Genomic DNA, 13036 nt, shown 5'->3' with positions numbered 1-13036 from the left:
ACTCGGGTGGTTTCTTTACAGAAGCAGCGTGGCCTAGTGGGCAGAACACGGGCCTGGGGGCTAAGAAGGACCTGGGTTCTAATCCCCGCTCTGCCCCCGTCTGCTGTGTGACCTCAGGCAAGTTACTTGATTTCTCTGTGCCTCATTTACCTCATCTGTAAAATGGGGATTAAGACCGGGAGCTCTATGTGGGACAGGGACTGTGTCCAATCTAGTTAACTTGCATTTACCCCGGGGCTTAGTACAGTGCCCGGCACATAGTAAGCACTTGAGAAATACCATTTAAAAAAGAAAAACACCAAAAATCACTTTTTATGCGAAGTGTGGACTCTGTAGCAAAGTGACTGGAAATACGGACTGGTTGAACTAAATCCATTACTGGTTCCAGTCATGTGGGGGCAGATGGTGTTCGCCATTGGCCCGCTAGACTATGAGCTCGCTGTGGGCAGGGAATGTCATTATTTAATGTTGTACTGAACTTTCCCAAGGGCTTAGTACGGTGCTTTGCACACGGTAAGCATTTAATAAATACGATTGAATGAATGAATGAATGAATGAATGAATGAATGAATTGGCCAAGTGTTTGGGTGGTCAAGGCCTTGCAGGGCCTTACCCAACAGCCCCAGTGCTGCTTCGGAGGCAAATGTGCCTGAGAAAACCATCCTCTCTTCCTTGGATAACAATTACAGAATTGCATATAATAATAACAATGTTGGTATTTGTTACACGCTTACTATGTGCCAAGCACTGTCCTAAGCACTGGGGTAGATACAAGGTAATCAGGTTGTCCCACGTGGGGCTCACAGTCTCAATCCCCATTTTCCAGATGAGGCACAGAGAAGTGAAGGGACTTGCCCAAGGTCACACAGCTGATACGTGGCGGAGCCGGAATTAGAACCCACGACCTCTGACTCCCAAGCCCGGGCTCTTGCCCCTGAGCCACTCTGCTTCTATGCGCTATGCGCTTATTATGTGCCAAGCACTGTACCGGGGAAGACGCACTCAGATAAGACACAGTCCCTGTCCCGCAAGGCGCCCACGGCTTAGAGGGGAGGGAGAACAGGTGGTATTCAACCCCCTCTTTGCAGATGAGGAAACTGAGGCTCAGAAGCAGCATGGCGTAGTGGACAGAACACAGGCCTGGGAGTCAGAAGGTCATGGGTTCTAATCCCGGATCTGCTGTGTGACCTTGGGCAAATCACTTCACTTCTCTGTGCCTCAGTTACCTCATCTATAAAACGGGGATTAAGCCCGTGAGCCCCAATGTGGGACATGGACATAGGCTATATCTACCCCAGTGCTTAGTACAGTGCCTGACCCAAAGTAAGAGCTTAACAAATACCACAACTATTATTAAGTGATTTGCCCAAGGTCACGGAATAGGCAAGTGGTGGAGCCAGGATTATATCTGTATGTATCTGTAATTAATTACTTTATATCAGTGTCTATCTCCCTCTCTAGACTGTGAGCTCACTGTGGGTAGCGAATGTACCTGTTGTTATATTGTACTCTCCCAAGTGCTTAGTACAGTACTTTGCACGTAGAAAGCGCTCAATAAATACCACTGAATGAATGAATGAAGCTAAGGCCCCTGACGCCCAAGTCCATGCTCTTTCTATTACGCCATGCCGTTTCTCTTTAGGATTCTGGTTCCCGAGAAACTGAAGTCGGTGTTGGGACATTCCCTGAAATTTGAGGACTGTCCTGCTGAAACTGGGACATCTGGTCACTTCACTCTGACACCCAATCCTTCACCGTGGCATGGCATTCTCAGCTCCGCCAACTTCTGCTTTCCCTCAGTCGTTTTGGTGAGTTTCCAAGTTAGCAAACAAGGCCCAGAATTAACAGACTTCCCAAGATATGGGACCAAATTCAGAGGAGAATCCCAAATACTCCCACAAGAACCCAAACTTCCGCTACCTCTACCTACTCCTCAACTGAAGGGGTGGAGGGGCTGGGTGACATTTGGCAAGTGCTAGTCCGTACTGTCCGCCTAAGCGCTCAGTACAGTACTCTGCACATAGTAAGTAATAATAATATTGATAACAGTACTTGCTAAGCACTAACTATGTGCCAAGCACTGTTCTAAGCCCTGGGGTAGATACAAGTTACTCTCATTTGACACAGGCCCGCCCCGTACGGGGCTCACAGACTTAATCCCCATTTTACAAATGAGGCAACGGAGGCATAGAGAAGTGAAGTGAGTTGCCCAAGGTCACACAGCAAACAAGTGGGAATTAGAACCCAGGTCCTTCTGACTCCCAGGCCCCGCTGCTTCCAATACCACTGACTGAACCCATGGCTACCAGTAAGTCACAGAGATTTTTCCACCGGCCATAACCAGATAGACAACAGAGAGGGGATGCTCAGCGACATTCTGGCCCGTGAAGGCCAGTGTTCCCAGCCTCCCCACGTCCACAGCTTTCTTCCCCGTCTCCTACCAATCAATTGTATTTACTGAGCCCTTACTGGGTGCAGAGCACTGTATTAAGCGGTTGGGAGAGAACAATACAGCAGGGTTGTTAGAAATGTGTTCCTTGTCCACAACGGGCTCACAGTCTAGAGCTTGCAGCCTAATATAGCTTACAGCCTCCTGCTGTTTGCCTTCAAATCTCTCACTGGCAGTCTTCCACCCCTTCTCTGGGAAAGCAGCGGGATGGACGTTGATTGATATTTTTCACAGGGAGCAACTGTCGTCAGGGCCGAAAGCACATCTTTTACTTTTATTTCCCGGCTCTGCCGCTTGTCTGCTGGGTGACCTTGGGCAAGTCACTTCTCTGTGCCTCAGTTACTTCATCTGCAAACCGGGAATGGATAGTGCTCTGCACACAGTAAGCACTCAATGAAGTGCTTTTGGAGGAGCAGCATGGCCTTGTGGATAGAGCACAGGCCTGGGAGTCAGAAGGTCATGGGTTCTATTCCCGACTCTGCCATTTTACTGTGTGACCTTGAGCAAGTCACTTAACTTCTCCGTGCCTCAGTCCTTTCATCTGTAAAATGGGGATTAAGACCGTGAGCCCTATGTGAGACAGGGACCTTGTCCAACCTGATTAGCTTGGATCTGCCCCAGTACTTAATCCAGTGCGTGGCACTTAGGAAGCACTTAACAAATACTGTGATTATTATTATTAATGGGTCCCAATGAATGTTAGACACTCCCACTGCAGGCCCAAGAGTAACACACCATCCTTCCTAGGAGAACAAGTGGGTACCGCAGCTGCTTTCTGAAGGGTCACTGCCCCTAGAGTGTTCAACGGAAGTTGGAAACATGATTTGTCACCGGTACCTTTGACAAGGCAACACAATTAGTTGCCAGAACAGCAGGTAGACTGATAGCCCTCAGGGGCTTTCCTGACATCTCCACCCCCGCATGCATTACTTTAATAGATAATAATAACTGTTAGAATTGTCAAAAATATCTGTGGGAACAACTAGGGTCTTTACTTCTTGGCCATTCCCGGAGAGGACTGTGGGTTTTGTGGGGTTTTTTTTTTAAAGTGATAAAACCCACTGCCTTTGCAAAATCGCCACATAAGCAAGGGACATTGTAAGTAAGGGCATCGAAAGGAGGCACCCACCAAAAGTTTCTTTGCAGGAATTTGCAGAACCTATATGCTATAGTTGCTGGGGGATTAAAAACAAAAATACCAGCTAGGGAGGCAGCCTGGCCTAGTGAAAAGAGCATGCGTCCCTGAGTCAGACGACCTGGGTTCTAATCTCAGTTCCATCACTTGTCTGTGTGACCCTGTGCAAGTCACTTCACTTCTCTGTGCCTTAGTTATCTCACCTGTAAAATGGGGATTAAGATGTGAGCCCCATGTGGGACACGGACTGTATCCGACCTGATTTTTCTGAATCTACCCCAATGCTTAGAACAATCCCTGGCACATAGTAAGCACTTTACTGTGGTCAGCCCAAAACAAGCTGCCTTGTTAGCCACTGTTTGTGATCCCGTGAACAACGTGGAAGAGATTTTGAGAAACCACTGATGGGCTCTACCTGAGACAGGTGATTGTGGGCTTGTGGGGACAGAGCATGGAGGGAAGCATGGCTTTCTCTCCTTGTTCTAGCCAGTAATAGGCCTGAACCAATCAGTCAGTGACTGCCGCTTTGAGCTACAGCTGCGGTGCCTAGGCCAGATAAAAGGCGGCCCCTTTAAATTACAGGGGGCACCTGGAAGCAGCATGAAGGCAAGCAGAGGTAACACAGAGAAACAAACATCGGAGCAGCACAAGGCAGCAGCACTTGGAAGTAGAAAGATGCACTAGCAGAATGGGCTCCTTTGACCACAGACTGGTATCGGACCCTCGGTGGAGTGGAATGAGTGTGTGTATGTGTCACTCCCTTGCATGCTGGTAAAACTAAGTAAAAACTTTCCACAGTAACCTTGGTGATCGGGGTGTGGTTTGACCTCTACTATGTGTCACTGAGGCTACCCAGGTCCAGGAAGGCCCTGGTTGGTATGAACTGGGGGCTTGTGACATTTACAAATACCCTAAAAAAGATGGGTGTCTAGTACTATATCAGGTCAGCTGTAATAAATGCCCACCCTACTTGCTGCTGGATTTCCAAAGTTATAATGCCCTCTCAATGGTATTTATTGAGTGCTTACTATTTGCAGTGCATTGTACTAAGTGCCTGGAAGAATACACTACAAAAAAATTAGCAGATATGTTCCTTACACATCCCAAGCTTCCAATCCAGAGTCACTCTCCCAAGAGATTCCCTCTGAAGTCCCAACTTTGCCCTGGCTCTGGGTTGCTTTGAGCTATGCGTTTTGGGCACACGGTAAGCGCTTGATAAATATGACCGGATGAGTGATCGAATGCTTTGCTGTTTTATTGGAAACGGAATGTGGAAAGGCTGGAAATCAGGACCTCACCACCACCTGTTACAATAAGTTAGAAAGAACCGAAAGGAAACCGACCCGTTGGTGTTGGCCTGGCAGAGGCAGCCAGGGTCAGAGGAGGAAATAACTCTTTCCATTCCCCTGTTCAGAGCTGAAACGAGCCAAACTTGGAATGGTTTCATTGAGAATGATTCCCCCCACTCCTTCCCAGCCCCCATACCTGGGGGTCCCAGGAATGTTTCAGCAACTTGGTTTAGTGGATAGAGCATGGGCCTGGGAGTCAGAAGGACCTCAGTTCCTAAGCCCTGCCACATGTCTGTTCTGTGACCTTCAGCATGTCGCTTCACTTCTCTGGGCCTCAGTTACCTCATCTGTAAAATGAAGATTAAGAGTGTGAGCCCCGTGGGGGACAGTGTCCTGTATCTACTCCAGGGCTTGGAACAGCGCTTGACACATAGTAAGCCCTTTGCAAGTACCATAATTATTTTGTGGACTTTAAATCAGGTCAGTCGGAATCATCAGCCCATTTTCCAGAGGCGGGGAAGAAACCGAGGCTCATGGCAATTAAGTGACTTGCCCAAGGTGGCATAACAAGTCAGGGACAGGTTTTGAGTTATAGCCACTCTTCCCAGGAACCACACTGGCCTGTAATTACGCTGTGCATGATGCAACAACCGCCTTCCCTAACTAGGCCCTCATTTCCTCTACTCCCTCTGCCTTCTGCTTTGCCTGTGTACTTAGCTCTGTACCCTTCAAGCACTTGATATTTACCCCCACGTCAACCCCACAGCACTTACGAACATATCCGTAACATTTTAATGTCTGTCTCTACACTGTAAGCTCCTGCTGGGTGGGGATCCTGTGTCTACCAACTGTGTTGTATTGTACTCTCCAAAGTGCTTAGGACAGTGCTCTGCACTCAGTGAATGCTCAATAAATACCATTTATCTCTTTCCCCCCCGTTGAGAAGGCATAATCTTTTCTTCAACCTCTCAATCCCAGCTGGGGCAGTTTGGAGTGATTTTTTTTTTTTTTCTATGAGTTCTCACCAAAGTCCCTCAGGTTGTCCTGAGTGGGACCAGGACTCTGTGTGATATGCTTATATTGTATCTACCCCAGTGCTTAGTCAAATGCTTGGCACATAGCACTCACGCATAGCACAATTATTACTACCTACCAGCTCCCTCAACACATAAGGAATTATTGCTGAATCTCTCTATCACTCTCTGTGGGAGATCTATATATACAGACATAACAGTAATAATAATTACGGTATTTGGTAAGTGCTTACTATGTGCCAAAAACTGTACTAAGCAATTGGGGAAGATGCACGATAATCAGTTCCCGTGTGGGATTCACAGTCTAAGCAGGAGGGCCAACAGGTGTCAGATCTCCATTTTGCAGATTTTGCAGGGAACAAGCACAGAGAAAGTAATGACATGCCTATGGTCACACAGCAGGCAAATGGCAGATCCAGGATTATATATAGATAATAGCTCTCTCTCTATATACCTATAGATATGTGTGTATAATATATGTCTGTATACATATCTAGCTATAGATATATAGTTGCTCTTTATAGGGATGAAACCACAGTGGGCAAAGATCACCGGTGGGTACATGTGTGGCTGAAATGACTGGTGGGAACCAAATCTCTCTCTCTCCTTCTTTCTCTTTTTCTTCCTCTTTTTCTTTCTCTCTTTCTTTCTCTTTCTCTCTCTGTTCTCCTTTGAGGGAATCCCACTATGAACAAGAAAGAAGCAAGAAATGCTTTTCCAGTAGCTGAAGGATCCACAGTTTCACCCCACCCAGCTAAGACTAATAACAGCACTGTAAGGCAATTGGCTGGGATAGAAGTGGAGTGAGTCTGTGGAAAAAAAAATCTCTGTGATCCCTCCTCAGCATCAGACAACCACCCTGCTCTTAACTGGTTCAAACAAATCAATCAATGGCATTTACTGAGCGCTTACTTTGTGCAGACCACTGCACTAAGCCCTAGGAAGAGTACGATATTCATTCGATCGTATTGACTGAGCGCTTACTGTGTGAAGAGCATTGCATTAAGCCCTAGGAAGAGTACAGTATTCCTTCATCCAATCCTATTTATTGAGCACTTACTGTGTGCAGAGCACTGTACTAAGAGCTTGGAAAAGTACAATACAACAATAAACAGTGACATTCCCTGCCCACAACGAACTCACAGTCTAGAGTGGAGGAGACAGACATCAATACAAGTACACAAAATTACAGATATGCACATAAGTGCTTTGGGATTGGGATAGATCAGATCCCTGCCTTCTAAACATCCTCAAGTGGGAAAAGAGAAAGTGCAGGAAGGCGTGGTGACAAGGTGTTAGAGAATGATGGCAGGGAGGGAATGGAAAGGTCAAGGAGAAGAGTAAAATAGAAGAACTAGGGAAGGGTGAAATAAAGGTGTTGAGAAAGGGGAGGGAGGATGTGAAGGGGTTCAAACAGTCACCCAGGTGGGTCCCAGATAATAGAAAGGAAAGGTTCAAATGCCTTAAGGCAGCCATATCAATAACAATATTTGCAAGTCTGAACTTCAGTTCTATCAGCCCACACTCCCACACAGGTCACCATTATGCTATCTGCATATCGGCCCACCTTATATAAGCCTTGACCCACACCGGAAGGTGAAGAATTATTAGCAAGGTTCTCCGCCAGTTTTTCCCATCCCAAATATTGGCTCTCTTCATTTGCTACTCCTCGGCTTGCAGTCTCGGTTCCAATTGTCCGGCGCACTCACCTTTCCAACCCCTTGCTCGTGCCCAAGACCCAACTGCCACTCCTAATGCTTAGTTATATTCATTTGTACGTTGGCATTTTTTTCAGTCATATTTACTGAGTGCTTACTGTGTGCAGAGCACTGTACTAAGTGCTTGAGGGACTGCAATACAAGACGTGACACACGTTCCCTGCCCACAAGGAGCTTGCAGTCTAGAGGGGCGCTTACATTCTGAAATACATCTTTTAAAATGTATTCTCACATTTCACCCCGGTGTAGTCACTCCACTCTGGTTTTAAAAATTTTCTATAGTGTGTCTCTCCCGATATATTTTAAGTGATATATTTTAAGTGCATGGTGGGCAGAGGACATGTTTGGTCTCTGCTGTACTTTCCCAAGTGTGTTTCACTCAGTAATTAAATAAATCCCATTCCTACTATCTCCAAGACTTCTCTCAGAGTTTGGGATGAGAAAGTTCCAATTCTGGGCAGGAATACTGGGCCCAAAAGCTGGGAGACCTAAGACGCTCTGAGTCAGCTGGGTCTGCACAAGTCCCTAGAATGATCATTATTATTATTATTTACTGCCTTTGCTAAGCAATTATTTTGTAACAAGTCCAGTACTTAGCACTGGTACACCAAAAGTGATCCTGAAAACATTTTCTGCAGCCCCTAATATTGGAGCTTTTGCTGGAGGCCTCTCTCCATAGCCAGTGTGGCCCAGTGGAAAGAGCCCTCAGCTTGGGAGTCAGAAGTCATGGGTTCTAATCCCCACTCTGCCACTTGTCAGCTGTGTGACCTTGGGTAAGTCACTTAACTTCTCTGGGCCTCCGATACCTCATCTGTAAAATGGGGATTAAGACTGTGAGCCCCAAGTGGGACAACCTAATTACCTTGTATTCCCCCCCAAACCCCCACTCAGCGCTTAGAACAGTGCTTGGCACATAGCGCTTAACAAATGCCATCATCATCATTATTATTGTTATTAAAACTATGGATCTCCCAGGCAGCTGCTCTGTATTCGGGTTCAGAACTCCAGCTTTCCAGGCAGTGATTCAGCCACAGCCTTCCCAAATCAAACCGTTTTCTGGTTCCGGACCCTTAGACTCGGGGCTCATTTAAGTCCTTCGGACCCCAGGGAGGTAAGGACGGGACAGAAAAGAGCCGTCTAGGTTTTGCCCGATTCAGCAACTCGATTTGGCTAGCTACTGGCCAGAAAATGAGCTCTGCCTGGAAGGAGAAACCACCTCCCGAAAGAAAAACAGAGAATGAAGTAAACACTGATGAGAAGATGAGAATTAGTCTCGCTACACTCACCCGCGCCTCAGGGTTTCCTGGAGTGAATTTTCCGACACAGGTTGAGAAGTATCATAGGTTTATCCCGGTTAGCTCCTCGGTAGCTGCTGACACAGGCTACGGGCTTTATCTTACACCACCTATTTCTGTTCCGCTCTCCCAAACCAGGCCCTCTGCTCCGTCGAGAGAAGACCTCCCTCTAGCATCAATCTCCCCGACACCTGAGAGATCCTTTTGGAGCCCAGAGTACTTCAAGGGCCTAAGAGCGAGTCTGTTTTAGCAGCCTGGGTTACTTAGTAAAGATGCATTATTAATGATTAATAATCATCATCGTATTAAGCAGTGCCAGAAAGCCAGGCTTGTAAACCCCAGACCTGAAGCTGCAGGACTGCATTTTTTCCTCAGGGGTTTTTCAGATCACCCCACCATCCTGCGAGCAGCTCAAACCCAGCTTCTGGGGAAGCCGGAGTTGCATTTGCCCCTCTCCTCCATGTGCCCGCCTTCCCAACCTGAAGGGATTTCAAAGCATCAGTGAGCCCGTAAGCTCGCTGGGAGCGGGGAATGGGTCTGTTTACTGTTATATTGTCCTCTCCTAAGGCTTTGGGACAACGCTCTGCAGGCAGTAAGTGTTCAATAAATAGCACTGACTGGCTACAATCTGATGATGCTAATAATGATGATGATGGTGGTGGTATTTAACTCTTCCCCTCTTCAAAGCCCTTCTGAGAGCTCACCTCCTCCAAGAGGCCTTCCCAGACTGAGCCCCCCCTTTCCCTCTGCCTCCTCCCCACCCTCTGCTCTTCCCCGCCCCCCGCACTCTACTCATTTGTATATATTATTTATTACCCCATTTATTTTGTTAATGAGATGCATATCTCCTTGATTCTATTTATTTCGATGTTGTCTTGTTTTTGTTCAGTTCTGTTTGGCTCTGCCGTGCGTCTCCCTCTGTGAAACCGTGAGCCCGTCATTGGGCAAGGATGGTCCTGCCCCATCGTCCATCCCAAGCGCTCAGTCCAGTGCCCTGCACATAGTGAGCGCTCAATAAACCCTGCTGAATGAATACCGAATCGTAAGGCGCTTACTATGTGCACCGCCTGGCTCACCCTCAATTCACAGACAGGCAAACCCTGGCCCCGACTGGTTCCAGCCGGTTTGAAGGCTCACCCCAAAAAGGGGAACCTCTGCACCCAAGACCTCTTTCTCCCTTCCATCTTCCACCTCCGGCCCTGGGGACCCTCACGACATCCGCAGTTTCCTCCAGCTCCGTCCTCTAAGTGCCCCAAAGTCTTGCCACCCATCCTGGGCACCTCACTCCTCCCCAAGCAAGGCCCTTGGCTAAATGAGGGATGCGCCCAGGGTGGGGAGGCCGAGATGGGCAGCCGGGGCGCTGCCCAGCAGGCATCCCGGCCCCGGGGGGGTGGATTGGAGCCTACCTTTAGGTCCGGAGGTTTGGTCCTGGGGAGGGGGTCGGCGGCAGGACCGGCCTCCCCAGCCCTGGCATCGCTGGCAGGCGGATGGGCAGCGGCGGGCTCGTCCTCCACCCCGGCTCCATCCTCCTCCCGCTGCTGCAACTCGTCCGACTTGCACCTCTTCATCGTCGCCTCCCCTCCGAGGAAAATGACAATTTTTCCCCCCCGAAAAAGCTGAGAGGAGGGAGGGGGAAGGGAGCGAGCGGGGTTAGGAGGCGGAGGGGTGCATGCCGAGCAGGCCACGGGGCACGGTCGTGGCGACAGGGACCCCGGCCTCCAAACTTTCTCCTGCGGGGCATGGGCCGCGGAGGAGCCCGCCGGGCTGCAGCAGGGAGAAATGCATCCACCTCCTGCGAGGGGCGAGGGTGGGCATGGGGCAGCCGGCCCGGGCGAGCCACTCCCGCCGGCCCGGGGAGGCGGCCGGCAGCGCCCGCGCCTCTGCACGGACTGCAAAGCCGCCGAAAAAGCGCAACCTACCCCCGCCCGCCTCGGGGCCCGCCTCCCTGCCCCTGGGGCCCGCCGAAGCCGACGAGGGCGGGCGGCTGAGTGGCAGCCCGCTCGGCCAATGGGAGGCTGCGGAGCGGGGAGGGCGGCGCCCGGGGACCTTTTTCAGGTTGGGTTGCGCCGCGCTTCCCCAGGACCGGCCGGGAGGGCGATGGGGCCGAGCCGCCGGCGGGGGAGGGTCTCACCCTCCCTCCCAAATGCTTCCTCCACCCCCCTGGAAAAAGGCACCTTTGACCCCGAGGGCACGGGGTGGTGATGATGGTACGTGTTAGGCGCCTACTGGGGGCCAGGCACTGTACTACTGCTACTAATAACGTTGGTATTAAGCTCTTACTAGGTGCAGAGCGCTGGACTAAGCGCTTGCAATACTAATGATGGTATTTGTTAAGCGCTGACTCTGCAGAGCGCCGGGCTAAGCGCTTGGAATACTAATGATGGTATTTGTTAAGCGCTTACTGTGTGCAGAGCACTGGACTAAGCGCTTAAAATAATAATGATGGTATTAAGCGTTTACTTTGTGCGCAGAGCACTGGACTAAGCGGTTGGCATGATAATGAAGGTATTTGTTAAGGGCTTACTCTGTGCGGAGCACTGGACTAAACGCTTGCAATACTAATGATGGTATTTGTTAAGCGCATACTCTGCAGAGCACTGGACTAAGCGCTTGGAATACTAATGATGGTATTTGTTAAGCGCTTACTATGTATGTGCAGAGTGCCGGACTAAGCGCTTGGAATAATGGTATTTGTTAAGCGCTTAGTGTAGAGCACTGGACTAAGCGCTTGGAATACTAATGATGGTATTTGTTAAGCGCTTACTTTGTTCAGAGCACTGGACTAAGCGCTTGGAATACTAATGATATTATTTGTTAAGCGCTTACTCAGTGCAGAGCACTGGACTTAGCGCTTGGAATAATAACGGTATCTGTTAAGCGCTTACTATATGCAGGGCACTGTTCTAAACGCTGGGGTAGATACAGGGTCATCACATTGTCCCACGCGAGGCTCACATTCTTAATCCCCATTTTACAGATGGGGTAACTGAGACCCAGAGAATAATAGTAATATAATCTTGATATCTGTTAAACACTTACCATGTGCAGAGCACTGGACTAAGCGCTGGGGGAGATACAGGGTAATCAGGTTGTCCCACATGAGGCTCACAGTTAATCCCCATTTGACAGATGAGGTCACTGAGGCCCAGAGAAGTGAAATGACTAGCCTACAGTCACACAGCTGACAAGGGGCAGAGCTGGGATTCGAACCCATGACCTCTGACTCCCAAGCCCGGGCTCTTTCCACTGAGCCACGCTGCTTCTCTAAGCCAATCAGGTGGGCCCCGGACCCTCTCTGCATTTCATTCTGAATGAAGTTCATTTCATTCATTCGTTCAATAGGATTTATTGAGCGCTTACTGTGTGCTGAGCACTGTATTAAGCGCTTGGAATGGACAATTCGGCCACAGATAGAGACAATCCCTGCCCACTGACGGGCTCACAGTCTAACTGGGTGAGACAAAGGGACAAAAACAGGACAACTTAATCATGATAAATAGAATCGAGGGGATGTACACCTCATTAATTCATTCAGTACTATTGATTGAGCACTGACTGTACAGAGCACTGTACTAAGCACTTGGAATGGACACTTGGGCAACAGAGACAGCCCCTGCCTGTCAGAGAAGTGAAGTAATAATAATAATAATTATGGTATTTGTTAAGTGCTTACTCTGTGCAGAGCACTGTTCTAAATGCTGGGGTAAATACAGGTTAATCAGGTTAATCCAGTGGGGCTCACATTTTTTAATCCCCATTTTTACAGATGAGGTAACTGAGGCACAGAGAAGTTAAGTGACTTGCCCAAGGTCACACAGCAGAAAAGTGGCAGATCTGGGATTAGAACCCACGACCTCTGACTCCCAAGCCCATGCTCTTTCTGCTAATCTCCCCCCGTTTCCCTTTACTCTTCCCCCCGCTTCCCCTCAGCACTATCCTCATTTCTATATATTCTTCATTACCCTATTTATTTTGTTAATGAGGTGTATATCTACTTGATTCTATTTATCCCGATGATGTTGTCTTGTTTTATTTTTTTCTGTTTTCCTGTCCATCTCCTCCTTTTAGACAGTCGGCCCGTCGTTGGGCAGGGATTGCCTCTTTCTGTTGCCGAAT

The 13036-nt window shown here is 48.8% G+C and overlaps 1 protein-coding gene across 1 annotated transcript in view; it reads right to left on the bottom strand.

Annotated features, from left to right (window-relative positions):
• The window catches only part of TMCC2 (transmembrane and coiled-coil domain family 2), a 47104-nt gene extending 36303 nt beyond the window's left edge, over positions 1-10801 (bottom strand). Inside the window, exon 1 of the mRNA XM_029069088.2 lies at positions 10327-10801. Within this exon, the coding sequence (XP_028924921.1) occupies positions 10327-10488 (162 nt within the window). The 5' untranslated portion in view covers positions 10489-10801. The remainder of the gene's footprint in view (positions 1-10326) is intronic.
• Between the last annotated feature and the right edge of the window lie 2235 nt (positions 10802-13036).

Source organism: Ornithorhynchus anatinus, chromosome 7, assembly GCF_004115215.2.
Source record: "Ornithorhynchus anatinus isolate Pmale09 chromosome 7, mOrnAna1.pri.v4, whole genome shotgun sequence".
Taxonomy (NCBI): domain Eukaryota; kingdom Metazoa; phylum Chordata; class Mammalia; order Monotremata; family Ornithorhynchidae; genus Ornithorhynchus; species Ornithorhynchus anatinus.
This window is presented reverse-complemented; position numbering and strand designations above follow the sequence as displayed.